General features: G+C 34.7%; 2 protein-coding genes across 7 annotated transcripts in view; one reads left to right on the top strand and one right to left on the bottom strand.

The window, feature by feature from the left end:
• On the top strand, window positions 1-12,579 carry SYCP3 (synaptonemal complex protein 3). Of its 4 annotated transcripts, none has more exons than XM_027593758.1 (10): window positions 3-71; window positions 163-226; window positions 941-1,090; window positions 1,586-1,652; window positions 1,798-1,832; window positions 4,457-4,574; window positions 5,394-5,493; window positions 8,990-9,088; window positions 11,111-11,215; window positions 11,338-12,579. In XM_027593758.1, the coding sequence occupies exons 3-10, from the start codon at window positions 958-960 to the stop codon at window positions 11,389-11,391; spliced, it is 711 nt and encodes a 236-aa protein (XP_027449559.1). In that variant the 5' UTR covers window positions 3-71; window positions 163-226; window positions 941-957; the 3' UTR covers window positions 11,392-12,579. The 4 variants fall into 4 exon arrangements, with proteins under 4 accessions (XP_027449562.1, XP_027449559.1, XP_027449560.1 ...); XM_027593759.1 differs by having other exon boundaries at window positions 10-71; window positions 945-1,090; XM_027593761.2 differs by lacking the exon at window positions 8,990-9,088 and having other exon boundaries at window positions 1-71.
• CHPT1 (choline phosphotransferase 1) overlaps window positions 11,241-17,412 on the bottom strand; it is a 28,082-nt gene continuing 21,910 nt past the window's right edge. For 2 of the 3 annotated variants that reach the window (XM_027593757.2, XM_027593756.2), the window contains 3 exons: window positions 16,899-17,024; window positions 14,315-14,425; window positions 11,245-11,417 (listed from right to left, as the gene is read on the bottom strand). In XM_027593757.2, the coding sequence (XP_027449558.1) occupies window positions 11,373-11,417; window positions 14,315-14,425; window positions 16,899-17,024 (282 nt within the window). In that variant the 3' untranslated portion in view covers window positions 11,245-11,372. Of the gene's footprint in view, window positions 11,418-14,225; window positions 14,426-16,898; window positions 17,025-17,412 lie in introns of all 3 variants that reach the window. The other variant, XR_003519882.2, reaches the window with a different exon arrangement.

Consider the following 17,412-nt stretch of genomic DNA (forward strand, 5'->3'; position numbering starts at 1 on the left):
TCTGGCTTTTCTCCCGCGTGAATTCTGAGTTGCTTCAGAGGAGAGTCGCGCTAGCCAAGCGTACGTCTCAGGTGAGGAGCTGGAGGGGGTGGAGGCTGGTGGACACCTGTCTGGAGACCTATACCTGTGGGTGGTCTTTGGCCATTGGGGTTTTTTTTTCAGGCGTGAGGAGGGGAGGACTTTGTCAAGCGCGAGAGTCTGAGCCAGAGGCTACTCGATCTGTGAGGTAAATCTTTCCTATTGGCTCTACTTGGGGCCTCTGACAGGAAAATGAAGTCAGTGAACTTCACTGAGGGCAGGGCCTTGAGCAGGCGAGGGGCGGGTGGAAAGGCGAGGGCTGAATGGAGTCTGACTGGTCACGACGCCCTGGGCAAGTTTATGTCCTCCGGGGAGCAGTGTGGGCCTTCGTCCCTCTGCGCGTCTTTCCCTCGTGACCGCCCCAAACCCGTCAGAAACAGAATGAACTAAGGGCTTCTCTTCCTTTGCCCTCGATGTCTGTGTTGTGAAAATCTTAGGCGTAATCATTATTTCTCAAAGCACAGATTGCAGAACGTTTTTATTTTATATTTATTTTGCTGTAAACTTATTTTGGGGCATGCTCACAGGATCGAACCTGTCAACAACTACAATTTGACTTTGTGACGGAAATGCACAAACTAGAATCTAGCCCGAATTTAGCCAGAATCTGACAGAGGCCGGATTAAAATTCAGATCTCATAGCCCTCAGATGCGAACTCTCCATCGCCGCACACTGGAATCAGGGTCGATGCTGTCATTATCTTCTTTGTTAATTTTGGGCCAACAAAATATAGTGAGGAGACTCCTAAAATGTTATTCAACTAAGACAATTTCTATTTGATATCGCTGATTTTGAAATTTACCAATTTACTTACATGGTGTCTTTGGATTCAGAAGGTTTGAGAGATTTATTTTTTAAAAGTCAGAAAACATCTAGATATGGTGCCCTCTGGAAGAAAACATACAGGGAAATCTGGGAAGACATCAATGGAGGATCAGGTTACAAGAGCCTATGACTTTGAGAAAGAAGATAAAAAAGATCTGAGTGGTTCAGAGGAGGATGTTACTGAAGGTACAGTATATCTAATTTTGTTGGGCAGTCACCATGTCCTGTAGTTCATTCGTCTGGGATGCACTACGTTTTAGACTATAATAAAACTTTATTTGTAAAGCATTTTCATGTACTTCATGTTTCTCATTTGGAGTTTGAAAAGTTTACACAGCATTTCTTACCTTTATAGTCATTATTCTCCAGATGTCTGCTTCATAAATAAATAAGTAAACTTATCTATAGCATAAATATATATACTATATAAAAATAAATAAAAACCTGGCTTACTATGACATTAACACAGGAAGACTTGCAAAATTGTTTCTATAAAATGGTCCTGGATCCTGATTTAATTCCATCTAAACTGCAGAGCAAGTACTGTATTTATATCTGCTTTAAAAAGTTATGTTGGCCAAAAAGCCTAAAAGTCCTCAAAATTAAGATATTACACCATTAAAAATTACTAAAATGGAATATTTCGTTTCAAAAATATTTTCTTTTTTATTGTCAATGCAGGGAAGACTCCAGTAATTGATAAGCATGGGAAGAAAAGGACTTCTGCAGCAATATTTGAAGATGTGGGGTGATGTGCTCAAAATAGTTTTTTCTGTTACATAAAGTCCTTTAAGAAAAGTCTACTTTGGTTGTCCAATGAGTATTGTTGTAAAATACATTGTGTGTGTGATATTTCAATCTTTAATTAAAATTTTTTTAATGTAATTTCACAGGGGTGAAGTACAAAATATGCTGGAAAGATTTGGAGGTATGTTTTAGGAGATAATTGTTTTTTGAGATAATTATTTTAAACCATACAACACATAATCTGTAATAGGAAATGTTAATCAGTGGACTATAAGACTGTTACCTAATGCTTTGTCCTCATATATAAGATTTTGCCTAAGTATGTGTGATTCAGCTACATAGATTTCCTTAATCTTCTCCAGTTGTCAACGTGAAGAGTAAGAATGGTATTAACAATGGTGAGGTAAGAATGGTGTTTTTATTTTATATATGTGTGAATTTAGAGAACTGTGCAATTTTAGAAAAAAATGGAAGGGGAATGTCTCTATCCCTATTTGTATGAACTTTCACAAACTAATGGACCAAGTGTTAAAAACACACATATCTTTATATATGTCAGTTTTTCATTTTCTCAATTTAGTTATTTTCTATGACATTCCTGTGTTCTTTTTTTTTTTTTTAAAGATTTTATTTATTTATTTGACAGAGAGAGACAAAGAGAGAGGGAACACAGGCAGGGGGAGTGGGGGAGGGAGAAGCAGGCTTCCCACGGAGCAGGGAGCCTGATACAGGGCTCGATCCCAGGCCCCCGGATCATGACCTGAGCTGAAGGCAGATGCTTAACGACTGAGCCACCCAGGTGCCCCACCTGTGTTCTTTTCTTAGGGGCAGTATAAATAGAACCCTTTAAAATACCTCTTTATTGTAATGTTTTACATTATTAAACTATGTAGTTTAGCTAGCTAGTAAGAAATACATAATCAGATAAAAAGTTAATAAACCGAGGCGCTTGGGTGGCTCAGTCGTTAAGGGTCTGCCTTCGGCTCAGGTCATGATCCCGGGGTCCTGGGATCGAGCCCTGCATCAGGCTCCCTGCTCTGCAGGAAGCCTGCTTCTCTCTCTCCCACTCTCCCTGCTTGTGTTCCCTCTCTCACTGTGTCTCTCTCTGACAAATAAATAAATAAAATCTTTAAAAAAAAAGTTAAACTTTACATGGTATATTTGATATTAGTTACATTAACTGTGTTAGGGGATAGTATTCTTTTTTTAAAAGATTTTATTTATTTGTTAGAGAGAGAGCACACATGAGCCAGGGGAGGGGCAGAGGGAGAGGGAGAGAAGCAGACTCCCTGCCAAGCAGGGAGCCCAACACAATGTGATCTCTAGGACCTGGAGATTTTGACCTGAGCCAAAGGGGGACACTTAACTGACTGAGCACCCAGGTGCCCCAGGGGATAGTACTCTTAAAAAAGAGTTAATATTTGGCTCCTCTATCCGGATTATTTATTCAGTCAAGTCTTTTTTGAAAGCTTTGCTCTATTTGGTGGCAGAAAAATGTTTGTCTTATAATCTTTCTTCTAAATTTTTCACAGGTGGATATTAGAAATATAACGTATTTGTATAGTAATACAAATCCATCATGATTACTGAAAAATAATTATTGATGGTAGATTCATAGGCATGTGTTTAGCAAAGCATTTTTTGAAGTATTAAAAATTTTGTGAAATACAGTACTTATAGGTAAAAATGTCCTATAAAAAAAAGCTCCTGAAATCATTGTTATACACCTGATACTAATGTATAACATTGTGTGTCAACTATACTTCAGTAAGAAAAAAATTTTCTTTTAGTAAGTCCAGGAAAAAAAAGTTCTATAAAAGTATTTAAAAAGGTTCTTGAATGAATCTATCAAGATATTTACTTAAGATTTTCCTATGCTTCGTTTTTATCTCTTTTGGTAAAAATCATATTTAAAAGTATCACGGACTGTATTTTTTAAAAATAATTTTCTTATTTAACTGTTTTTATCCTTTTTGGATTCTTTTTAGATTTTTTATTTATTTTTGTGAGAGAGAGAGCACAAGGGGAGGAGAGGGTGGCAGGCAGAGGGAGAGGCAGACTCCCCGCTGAGCAGGGAGCTCTGATGCAGTACTCCATCCCAGGACCCTGGGATCATGACCTGAGCCCACGGAGGACACTTAATAGATTGAGCCACCCCTTTTTGGATTCTTTTTAAAAATAATTTTGTGTGTTTCATATGATGAGTTCTAGCAATAACTCATCTACATGAGTTCTTTGATTTGGAGAGTATTTTACAAATTTAGAAAAATTTACCCTTTATTAGTGTTCTCTCATGAGGAAGTTAAAGGTCTGTCTTTGAGACTCCCCTTTCTTTTTTCGTGGTTAGCTTTTTTCAGTCATCTCTAAATTAAAAACTTTAGTTAGGAAAATCAAAATAGGGATACTAATAGCTGAAAGGTTTCTTAGGAAAAAAAACAAAATCTTGCTTTTTAATATTATACCTACTTTAAGATTTAATATAAATTTTTTCAAAATTTCATTTATTTATTTGTCAGAGAAAGAGAGAGATTGAGAGAGAGAGAGAGAGAGTACAAGCAGGGGGAGCAGCAGGCAGAGGGAGAAGCAGGCTTCCCCATGAGCAAGGAGCCCAGTGCGGGACTTTATCCCAGGATCATGACCTGAACCAAAGGCAGGGGTTTAACCTACTGAACCACCCAGGCATCCCTAAGATTTTTTTTTAAATGTCTTTCCAAAACTTGAACCAACTATATCCCTATTTAATTTGAATGTGTGGGAACAAAATAATTTTCAACAAGTTTTAATGAATGTTTATTTTTTATAAAGCTGACATTAACAAGGCTCTTCTTGCCAAGAGAAAAAGACTAGAATTGTATACAAAGGCTTCTCTCAAAACTAGTAATCAGAAAATTGAACATGTTTGGAAAACCCAACAAGAGCAAAGGTAAGGTCGTTGGTTTTTTTCACAGCCATGACATCTGTATCATTTCTTAGTATTCATTGCTGTAAATTACGAAAAATACTATCATCTTTTATTTATCAGGGTCTCTAGTAAAATATATATTTGGCTTGATTTTTTTTTAAGTCCTTTAGTTCTATAACCTTCATAGACTTGAGATATATTTCTTAGAAATCAATGCAGATTGTCTTTTTCTCCATTTAAATAACAATTGAGTTTTTTACTCTAAAGGTTATTCATATTCATTCTAGAAATGCACCAACTGAACAAAAATGAAATGTCATATAAATTATTAGCCTTGTGATAGTTACCTGCTTAACAATATAGAAAAAGATCAGTCTTATTGTAAATATTACATCTGTGTGTTTTAGCTGAATTGACTTAATTGTTCTTTTTTACAAAATCATTGTACCAAAGTGGGGAAAAATTAAGTGGAATATTTGTTTGGAAATCTTACATGATAAACATAATAACTTCACTGAATCTGTTTATCATATCAGAACCTATATTTGGTTGGAAAAAATAAAAAACTGGAGATGAAATGGACTTTTCTGGAAAAGTTACATATATAATAAAACTTCCATAGTTTTTAGGAACTAAAGCATGTGAGAGGGCTTTTCTGTTAGCTGTTTAGGAAAAGAAATACTTCCAAAATCAGCATAAATCATAATTTTACATTTTGGTTTCATATTTGAAAATTTAAGATGCCATTATTTCCTTTAGTATTTATAAAGTATGTCAAATAAATTTTGTTTTGAATGTTTTGGTATAAAATATGAAAATATTCATTGTTACATTTTACAGGCAGAAGCTTAACCAAGAATATTCTCAGCAGTTTCTGACTTTGTTTCAGCAGTGGGATATAGATGTGCAGAAAGCTGAGGAACAAGAAGAAAAACTAGCTGTTAGTATCACACTTAATTTTATAATCAATTATAACCAAGTGTCAAGTAGGAATGGAGAGCCTAGCTGTGTAGTAGATCTGTGACACTCAGCTAGGTTCCATTTCCCATGCCGGCTATGTGTTTTGGTCCTGCTGAATGGTAAACCGGAGAATTACAGGCACACACCATACTTAAAAAAATTGTTGGCCTTTGCTTCCTATATTGGTTGTGATTCTTGCAGTTCCAAGTGACAAATTATCAAAGTACAAAAGAAGGATTATTAGTTTATATAAAAGAAGTCCAGGGGTAGTTAAGCTTCAGGCATAGCTGGATGGGTATAAGGAAGAATTGCTTATACAGTGTCATTTGGGCACTGTCTCCAGTTCTTTCTTTTTTAAGATTTTATTTAATTTTTTGAAGATTGATTTATTTGTCAGAGAGAGAGAGAGAGTGCACAAGCAGGGGGGAACAGCAGGCAAAGAGAGTACGAGGCAGAGGAAGAAGCAGGCAACACTTGATCCCAGGACCCTGGGATCATGACCCGAGCTGAAGGCAGATGTTTAACCAACTGAGCCACCCAGGTGTCCCTCTGTCTCCAGTTCTTAATAGGCTCTTTCAGTGTGGTAAGCAAGATAGCTTCTTGAAATTTAACTTACTACAAGTTTAGTAACCCCAGTGGACTGGGTTTTTCTCAATAACTAGCAGAAAGATAGTTTTGCTCGATAACTGGCAGAAAGAAAAGTCCTCTGGAGGAATATCACTGATCTAGCTTGGATCATTTGCCCATTCCTGAACCAGTCATTATGGCAAAGCATGGTTTACTCTTAATGGCCAGACTTGTGTTACATGCCCATTTCTATGGGAGATGGGAGTGAGCACTACCCATATATTATGTAACTACATTTTAACTATCATTTTATTCTTTCATTTATAAAATAATCACATTTCTTACTTAAGATCTCAGGTACTATTCATATTAAATAATTTTAGGGGTTGGTTGGGCAGCTCAGTTTTGGAAATGTTAGTATGAAACATCCAAGAGAATGTGTTGAGTAGGCCATTGGTATAGGAGTCTAGAGTTCTGAAAAGAGATGAGTTGGACATACAAAGTTGGGAATTCTCAACATAAAGACAGCATTTAGGCCATGAGATTGGATGAGATCACCAAGGGAGTGATTGTAAATGTAAAAGGGAGGTCTAAGAACTGAGTTCTGGAATAAGTCCTTCAGTATTTAGAGTTCAAGAAGATGAGAGAGAACCAGTAAAAGAGACTGAGAATGAGTGACCTAATAGGAAAAAAATGACTCCAAGTGAAGTCAAGGAAGCTTTTTAAGAGGGAGAGAGGATTAACTTTGTTATATGCTGCAGTGGGTGAGATAGGGTGGATTTGGCAATGTGAAGGTTGTTGGCATTCTTGATCAGAATGATTTTGGTAGAAGAGGGAGTGCAAAAACTTGAGTAGAATGAGTGTAAGAGAGAATAGGAAAGAAAGAAATAGGGTGGTGGCCTGAGGAGAAGAGGAATAGTGTGTGGTTTTCGTTTAAGAATGTAGAAAGAGCAACATGTTTGTGTGCTAACAAGAATAATCTTGAGGGAAAAGTAAAAAGCAATGGAAAGAGGAGGACAGTTGTTGGATTCTTAGAATGGTTGGAACATATGAAGAAATTGGTGGTAGCAGAGAACAAGGATAGTTCATCCTTAAAAACGGAAGAAGGTAGATTATGTGAGCACAGAAGTAGGTATGAAGGTAGAAATGGTGATGAAGATTCAAAGTTCTCTTTGGATTACTTGTGTTTCTTTAGTGAAATAATTAAGGTCCTTGGATGATAGAAAAAAACATGTTGCCTTTTGAGGTCAAATGAGAAGGTATAAAATACTTTTCTTGAGTGGATCAGTGAATGGACTAGGGAGATAAAATTTCCAAGCAGCATTAAGGATCGAAGTTAGGCTTGTGATCACAGTGATTACAATTTAAAGTGAGATATACCAGCGTAATTGTGGGCTTTTCTCCAGTCATGACCAGCTGCAGGGATGTAGGCAGAGTAGCTGGAGAGTTGAATTTTCCAGGATTGGGGTTTAGCCAGACAAGTGTGACAGAGTAAGAATAGGGCAGGATATATATATGAAAGGAGTAATTATGATTGACCATAGAATTTAAGCTGGGAAGAAAGAAAGTGAGGACATGGGAATAGGGATAGGGGACAATGAAAACTAGGTATAGGATGAGTAGATTTTAGGTATTGGTAGATTACTGAGTTGTAGTACTAAGAGTGATCCAGAAGGGTAGGCAGGTAGTGGTTAAATAGTGGGCTACTTGGAGAAACAGCGTGAATAATGAGTGGTAGGACCTGGATTCTGGAAACATACTCTTTGGAATCACATCCTGGTATGCCCAAATGCTAGATGTGAAACTGGAAAAATTATCTTTATGTCTGTTTCCTTATCTATGAAAGGGGAGTAATAATACCTACCTCATAGGGTTGAGGATTAAATGCATTCATACATAGTATGTTTATTTAAAAAGAATTCGGGGCGCCTAGGTGGCTCAGTCGTTAAGCGTCTGCCTTCGGCTCAGGTCATGATCCCAGGGTCCTGGGATCAAGCCCCACATCGGGGCTCCCTGCTCTGTGGGAAGCTGGCTTCTCCCTCTCCTACTCCCTGCTTGTGTTCCTTCTCTTGCTTTGTCTCTGTCAAATAAATAAAATCTTAAAAATAAATAAATAAAAAGAATTCAGAGTGGTGTCTAACAGTTAATATGACATTTTCTATTGTTAATACTGTGTAGAAGTTGTAGTTATTGGCAATGACAAAATCTAGGATATGCGCATGTATGTGAATGGCTAAAGTAGGGTGGGGGACAAAACCATTGGTGGAAAGTAGGCCAAGAAACTGAAAGATCAGCATTATCAGAAGGATCATACATGTTGATACGGAAAACACCAAGAATTAAAACATATTTTGAGTACTGTTGGGGTGCCTGGGTGGCTCAGTCAGCTAAGCGTCCGACTCTTTTTCTTTTCTTTTCTTTTTTTTTAAGATTTTATTTATTTGTCAGAGAACGAGGGAGCAAGCATGAGCAGGGAAAGATGCAGGCAGAGGGAGAAGCAGGCTTCTTGCTGAGCAAGGAGTCTGCTGCTGAACTCGATGTGGGACTTGATCCCAGGACTCTGGGATCATGACCTGAGCTGAAGGCAGATGCTTAACCAACTGAGTCACGCAGGGGTCCCTAAGTGTCTGACTCTTGATTTCAGGGTTGTGAGTTTAAGCCCTGTGTTGGGCTCCACATTGGGCATAGAGCCTACATTAAAAAACAAAAACAAAACTATTTTGAGTATTGTTAAGTGTTCGTACTAAATGACTGGTAGGATTATTATTGTATATTAGTGATGAACTTGGTCATAATAGTTAAAACTGTTGGTTTAAAAACCATTCTTTTTTAAGTTTAATGTAGAATTATTTTTTACTAAACTTTAAATTTTACCCAAATTGTTAAATTTTTTTCTTTTACATTTGTAGAACATGTTTCGACAGCAACAAAAGGTTTTTCAACAATCTAGAATTGTTCAGAGCCAGAGACTGAAAACAATTAGACAGTTATATGAGCAGTTCATAAAGGTCTGTTGTATTTGGTTATGTAATACATTCTTATATAACATTACATTTGGAAGTAGAAGAAAATTTTTTCCTTCTAAGTTTAAGGGAAAAAACATTTTGCTTATATATTTTAAATTCTTAACTACTTTCCATTTTGATTTAAGTGTTAAATATATTTTTACTTTATGATTCCAATGTTTTTGTGGGGATTCTTCAAAACAGCAAATGGTAAATTGGGAATTTTATCTAAATGTATATAATGTGCATAAAATTCATACTTTAATAGTTCTGTCTTAACTGAAAATAGAAAGTCCATGAGTCATTTCTAGGTAGTCTTTTACTTGTCTTTGTATCTCCAGTGTTTGCTAAATAGAAAGTACCCAATTGAAAATGAGGAATATTTTTTATTTTCTAATGTAATACATATGTATTTTATGGCATATTTCCTTTTAGGATTATTACAGTGACTAAAAATGGCTTTATATGCCATCTTATAATAAGAGATGGCCCAGATTTACAATAGAATGAAAAAGCGAGAGGATTAAAAACTTGTGGATTGAGAATTATCTGACACATATGCATATTAGCGAATTGTGGTTTTTGACACTGACTTCTTATGCAGATACATACTGTTTTTAGTAACTGTTTATAGTTCATTGGAATCCTGCACATACTTTTGTTTTTTTTTGATGTGGGGATTCCTTTAGATAATCTTGTTCAAATGTTAAAATGTCACCCTTTTAAAGGAATCAGGATGCTCTGAGTAAACTAGTGGTTTTAAACCGATTATTTTTAAAGAAACTTAATATGTATGTATACCAGAGTTACTTTTAAAAGTGTTTCCAATCGGCTTGCTCTAATGCTCCCTAAAAACCATTTAATTGGTGTGAAGATTGATAAAGTACTAAAAAAGATTTCTTCTAAATCTTATCACTAAATGTTACCACTTAGGCTAGGAACTTGAGTATTATATTTGACTTCTACATTTCCCTTATTCTTCATATCCAGTTATTAGTAGGCCCTGTAATTTTTACTTCGACAGTGGTTCCTTTTTTTAATTCCCAGAGCTGTTATCCTATTTACAACCGCATCATTCTTTGCTTATACTATTAAACCTCAACTGATTTTTTTCTATTCTCCAAACTACCCTTCATGAAGGTCGGTCATATTATCTTCACTCCTGAAAAAGTCAATAGTTACTCATTTTCAATTCTTAGGTATTCAGGTACCCTCCCATAATGTGATTCTTTCTCTCTTTATGCTTCAATTGTTAACATTTGTTCTGTAACTCCCACCCCTCCAGAAAATTGCCTTCTCTAAACTTACTGATTGTGTACTTCCATGCTTTTACTTATGCTCTTACTCTAAAATACTTTTAATTACTTTTTCTTACTCTTTTGCCAACTAAATTGGAATCAATCCCTATTTTCTACTATGTAGTCACAAGTTGCATTTCCATTCCTACTATAAAATTTTGCATTATTTCTGTTTATATGTTTCTTACTGGAATAAGGGAGTGAATCATGTATTAATATTTTTTAATTTCTCCACAACACTTAATATAATACTTTTTATATAGTAGGTTAAAGTCACTATTTGTTAGGTGAATAATAAAGATTTATAACATAATTTGTTTTTCATAAATTGAAAAAGTATATTACAGATCATTTTATTCCTTCTTATGAATTCGCATCACATTGACAATTAATCATAGTAACTACCTGATATTTAGAAAGCTTATTAGAAATTTTAAAAATTACAGTATTTTTTTTGTTCTATTTTGACCTTAGCAGCTCATTAACCCATTATTTTGAGCAAAATACACTACTCTTATACTTCCTATAATATTTGATCCATGTCTGATGCTTATATTCCTTTAATGGGTATTTTGGTTTCCACTATTACTTAAAATATTTTAATTTGGAATAAAAAATACATTATTTGAATACTAAAAAGTTCCTACTTTTGAAAATTAATTCTTCAAGTTTAGAATCTGAGATAAAAAGTGGTAGTTTGTAACTGAACTAGCCTTCTGTGTTTTAGAGTATGGAGGACTTGGAGAAAAATCATGATAATCTACTTACTGGTGCACAAAATGAACTTAGAAAAGAAATGGCTATGTTGCAAAAAAAAATTATGATGGAAACTGTAAGTAATTTTAAATTGAAAAAAATGAGTAATGCAAGCATTGAAATATTTTATTTGCTGAAATATGTATAACACTTATCTAAAAATTAAACAAATGTTTAATATTTCCTTTCATGTAACAGCAGCAGCAAGAGATGGCAAGTGTTCGAAAGTCTCTTCAATCCATGTTATTCTGATGACTCTTTGAAGGAAGAACTTGAACCTAAGTAATATGATACAATTATAACATTAGCTATGAGGCATGTAATTCTTTGAGTGGTTTAAAACTTCTAGTTTAAAATAATACATCCTGTTAATTGTTAGCTTAAGTGCAAGAACCCTCCTTCTGTTAACCTTCACATAAAGCTGAACAGTTATGTGAGTAGTAGCAATTCCTAAATTATATATACCAAGCTTCCAGCTCTTTAATAGTTAATAGTGAATTTTTCTCTTTAATACTTGTCAATTAACTTTTAGCAATAAAGATGATTTAATTTCAGGTTTTGGCTTCTTTAGTGTATTTGTATTAGTCCCAAAGGGACTATAGAAGGTTACATTGTTCTTCTTTGAGAAAAAATATACAAAATATATGTTATATGTACATTCTACTGTATATACTTAAGTTACACAGCCAATTCTAACTTCAAAAGAAAATCTATTCTATTGACTTATATAATGTATTAAAAACAACCCAAGTTTGTGTTCTGAAATAAATTCAACTACTAAAAACCATTAAGAAAACCAAACAAGATATATAAATATCAGTTTTAAGACATGGATTTGTGACTGTGTCATTTCCACAAAGACCTCAAAATGCATTTAATTGGGCTTGGTCCATAATTAAATGACACATGCCCTTAGTAATGATTAAAAGCATATCATTAACATACTTAATTACTTATGGTTTAAATACTTCACATCTGTCTTTAAATTACCTAGAAAATATTTTGTTTTTCAGTTTTAATATACAGTAATATGGAAGTTTGATTACATTCATTTCCAAACTTGAACAGTTAACTTTATACCTTGTTACTAAAAATCTGCATTTTTTAAACACAGAATAACATGAAACACTAGATTTAATAAATATTAAATCATTTCAGCATTTGTTTGAAATATGTCAGCTAAACTTATTTTTTGCTGAAATTGCTTTCATTGAATCATTCAAAACAAAAAATATCCCCATTAGGAGGAGAGGATTGGTTTTCATCTGTTTTTTCATGTTGTAAATTCTAATTTTTGCCCCTATAACCCACCTTTACCTTAGTTTTAAGGTTTCCCAAGTTTTATTTTTTATTTATTTTTTAAGATTTTATTTATTAATTTGACAGAGAGACAGCAAGAGACAGAACACAAGCAGGGGCAGTGGGAGAGGGAGAAGCAGGCTTCCCACTGAGCAGGGAGCACGATGTGGGGCTCGATCCCAGGATCCTGGGATCATGACCTGAGCCGAAGGCAGATGCTTAATGACTGAGCCACCCAGGTGCCGCAGGTTTTCAAGTTTTAAAAAGGAAGTCCATACTGATCTTTTTTTTTAATACGACAACTTATATAGGAAGAAATTAATGAATATCTAACATTAAGGAGCCAGTTCCTAATTTTGTAAAAGACTTCTTTAAAGCCAAAGTTTATGTTGGAATATAAATCTCAAGTATCATTCAAACACTTGAAAAAGTTCTGAGTTTGAGTTAAAGTTAGAAGCAAAATAAGTACTCCAGAGTGGTTTCTGTATACTTAATTCACATATTTTTTCCTTTCAAGGAATATCAACTTTCACTATTTTTTCAATATGCCTTTTTATTGCTTAAGCTATAGTATGTGTTCATTACTCCTTTTTTTTTTGATTATTTCATCGTATGGCTTATGGTCTACAGAACTGTTAGACAAAATTAAAAATAAGGTAAGACGGGGCGTCTGAGTCACAAAGATCCTTATAATAGTTCTAATATTCATAATGATTAACATAAATACTTTTAAGTGAGAGTGGAAAGATAAGAATCAGTACATAATGTATTTGGTGATGGGATGACTGACATTTATATTATCCCCCTTTCCTCATGAATCGTCTTTTTGAGATAACTTTGGCTGATAGTCTAAAGGGAAGGTATTTTTGCCATGTTGTCATAAATTACTAATTTTCTTTTTAAAGATATTTGAGTGAGTGAGCGAGAGAGCAGGAGGTGGTGGGGGTAGGGGGAGAATGAGTAGGCGGAGAGGGAGAGGCAGGCTCCCTGCTCAGGGGCTGGGCTCAGTCCTGGGCTGATCCCAGGACTCTGGGATCATGACCTGAGCAGAGGCAGACGCTTAACTAACTGAACCACCCAGGCACCCCATAAATTACTAATTTTCTTATAACAACCTTGCTTTAGCTACTTTTTTATGTTTCATAAAAGGGGATCTTTAATGTCCACTTTTTTTGTGACAGAAACTTAGAATATCAGGGAATGATGTATAAAGATTTCATTTGTTTTTCTGAACTGGTAAGACAAATTCCTTTTACTAAATTATAAAAAATTCCCATAGCCCTTTTAAATTCTAGTTGCAAACAAGTATTTCCTTTTATATGATAGTAATTAACACAACTTGAAAAATGGCTAATTAAAAAACACCATTTCTTATAACATCATTTGACTCAGTAATTACAGTATTACAATCCATGCACTTAGGCAGTATTATGAACTCACTTGTCAATTTTTTGCAATTGAAGTAAGCATCAGCCTTAAGATGGCTAAAATCCTTTAAAGCCCTGAATTTTTATGTAATCCTTTAGCAATGAAAACCCCGAGTACCTGATAAAGATTTTTGAGACAGACTGATCTTTAGAACTAGAGGTTTACTTTCTTGTCCTCAGAAAATTGAATTTTTTCCTTTGATTTTGTTTTTAACCAATTTATAGATTGTAATACTCTGATAATACCTGTGATCAAAATTTTGATACGCAATGAGGGCTTCATAACTGAAATAAACATAATGGAATCTATAGGACTTAATATTTTATATTCAAATATAACCTTATTTATTGTATACTAGCCTCCTGCAAAGGGGAATTTCCTTTACTCATAGGTTCCCCTAACTGCTTCTCCTCTTTTCCTTGGGCTATTAGTCAATATGCTTGTGAACCTGTTCAGGTGCTTCATGATATGAAGTCTTGAAGATATTTAGATGAAGGTGTCTTGAAATTTGCAGGCACAAAGCACTAAAGTACATCATCATATCAAATGAAGAAATGACCTTTGGAAGCAAAAAAAAAAAAAAGAAATGTATTACGGTCTATCTTTTCTGAAGCAGCAGATATTTTTCTGTTCCCCACTTCCCACCCCCTCAGATCTCAAACCTTAACCTAAAATTCTTCAATGAAAATACTACATTTTAGAGTACTTTCATATATTTCATATTTGGACCTCACTAAAATGCTCTGGACCATGCAAGGTATTTCACAGATATGAACTCAGAGTGGTAAAAGTCCTAGACAAAAATACAAAAGCTGGAAGGTAACATAATTGGTCTTCTGACTCCACATTCTTTAAATTTTCTGCTGTGCAACAAAGCCATAAATTTTCTATTAGAAGGGTTACCAGTCACTATTAATAAAATCATTCCATCATACACATTTCTTTTTCCTTTGAGATAGTTGTAAGAAAGTAAAGGCCTGGAAAAGACACCTTAGTTGAGGGGAGGCATATACAAAATTGTGTTGAATACAAAATTAAGGAGGAAGGCACACTCTAAAAAGTTTACCAAAGAGCAGGAGCAAATACTTCCTTTCAGAGAGGGAGGCTCACAGCTCTGTCAGTAGAGAGGGAATTCACACCCGTTAGGGGAAAATCTCCCCCATATCATTTACTTGAAAAGCTCTATCTGACCCTTTTCTCTCTGAAGTAAGAAACTTTTCTGTAAGGATGCTAAATGGCACATTATGTTTTGTTTGGTCCATATGTTAAGTGTTTTCTGTTGTTTTAAATTGTGGTCCACATAGTGTTTTAGAGAAAAATGCAATTTGCTTTCCTCACCATAATCTCTACCACTGGCATAAACCAGGCCAACACTACAAAATAGGTGCTTAAATTTTAACACCTGGTTTTTTAATTATGTTAAACAATTCCATTTGGTAATATATATGCAAGCTTAGTAAAAGAAACCCTACATTGAATTTTCAGATATTTTGAATAATCACCCCCTATTTCTTAAATTTAGATTGTTTTGGAGCCCTAAAAATATGAATACTGGATAGGAAATTATTCTGATTTTCAAACACTTTTTAGACTATTGCCTGAAAAACTTCCAAGGATTAAGATTTACATCTCACCACCATTTGAAGGATGGAAGATTCTTCAAGAATAGGCCATGGATAGATATTAAGCTATTTACTCCAGAGAAAAAAATTCTATAGAACCTAGTATAAAGAATCATCAGATGTACTCCTGGTCTGTGCACAGAACAGGTATATTTTAGTGCCTCAGTCTATATTTAGTGCCTACAAATAGGGTAGATTATTCAAATTATTGAGAGTCACTGAAGATTTCTTTTAGCACGCTTTAATATGTGTTTATGTATCACTAACAATTAGGTGAAAGCCATTAAGGTCCAAAGGTAAGGGAAAACAGAGCAAAGTTGTTCAGAACCACCATTAATTGAAGACCATAATAATGTCTCAATAAAATAAAAAACTGAATAATGCTCCCTTTATCCATGTTTGTAATTAAGGTGTTACCAACAGTGATTTTCTTTTCCTCAGATGGCTAGGGCTCTCTTAAGCACATAATTTTGTGTTTTATAATCATTTTGAATAGAAACTAATATATGTATTATCTGTACCACTTTTTTTTTAAGTTTCTTTTTTTTTTAATGTTTTATTTATTTATTCATGAGAGTCAGAGAGAGAGAGGGAGGCAGAGGGAGAGGGAGAAGCAGGCTCCCGGCCTAGCAGGGAGCCCGATGCGGGTCTCAATCCCAGGACCCTGGGATCACGACCCAAGCCGAAGGCAGACGCTTAACCACCTGAGCCACCAGGCGCCCATCTGTACCACCTTCTTAAGCAGGACACAGTCAATGAGAATTTAACCTTTGCTTGATGAGTCATTATTGATGTTAGTTATGCACTGTCCTCAAAGAGCCAAACAGATATATCAGGTTGCTTACTTCTAGCACAAAATGGTCCCAGAATCCTGAATTGGTAGTATTGTCTTTTCTGTTTCGTTTCTTCAGTATTAGCTGACAGTTCCTGATGCAATAAATGCCCACATGTTCTAACACTAATTCCATCTAATATACCTGTTACCTGCTATAAGCTCAGAATAATTCTAACAAGCTTGATTAAGTAAAAGTCAGACACCTAGTAAGTATTTGCAGTTCTCTGGGCAGAGTGAAGTGATTTTTGACATCTTTGTATTGTTTTTGGTGAGGGACAAAGATGTATTTTTAAGGTACACAATTGGGTTTTTAAGAATTTAAGTTGCTGGAAGCCTATCTCTAGATAATCTGGGCCATTTCTATACACACACACACACACACACACACACACACACACACACACACACACAACACAATTCAGGGCTTAAAAGGAGTTAATTTTAAATATTCAGAAACATTTACAGTATAGACTAGATAGTAAGACTCTCTGCCTTCTCACTGAAATGACTTTTAAGCATAGGGTTATCTGACATCTATTAAAAATAAATAAAAATCTTAGCAGAAAAGAACTTACCATTGCTATCCAAAGAACAACATATTCGTCTATAAAATTATTAAAGTACTGGTCTAAAAATAAAAGACCTGGGCCAAAAAAGACAGTGTCTTGAAGATACAGTTCACTTTTGGTCATGTGAGCTATCTATAAAAAAGTAAACAAAATAATTTTTAAATATTTTAGCTTTTATTTTTCAGGAAAGAATTATAACTTTAATTCACTATTAAGACAAAGATAAAGAGACCATTTATATGGACCACATTTAATATGGAAATACTAATTCTAAAACTTCTCAAATTCATGCCTGGGTAGCTCATTAAAGTTCCTGATATTTCAATTCCTTGATATCAGAAAGTTATAGTTGATAATTATAGCTAAACACATAATTAAAAGAACTTAGCATACAGAAAGGAAACTATTTCCCTGAATATAACATTAACCCAGTCACAGTTTTACTTGGAGCAGAAACAGCTAACTATTATAATAACACCATTAAAAACCTACCCATTGTATGAAATAGTTTCCAGACTTG

The sequence above is a fragment of the Zalophus californianus genome, chromosome 9, assembly GCF_009762305.2.
Source record: "Zalophus californianus isolate mZalCal1 chromosome 9, mZalCal1.pri.v2, whole genome shotgun sequence".
NCBI classification, from domain to species: Eukaryota; Metazoa; Chordata; class Mammalia; order Carnivora; family Otariidae; genus Zalophus; species Zalophus californianus.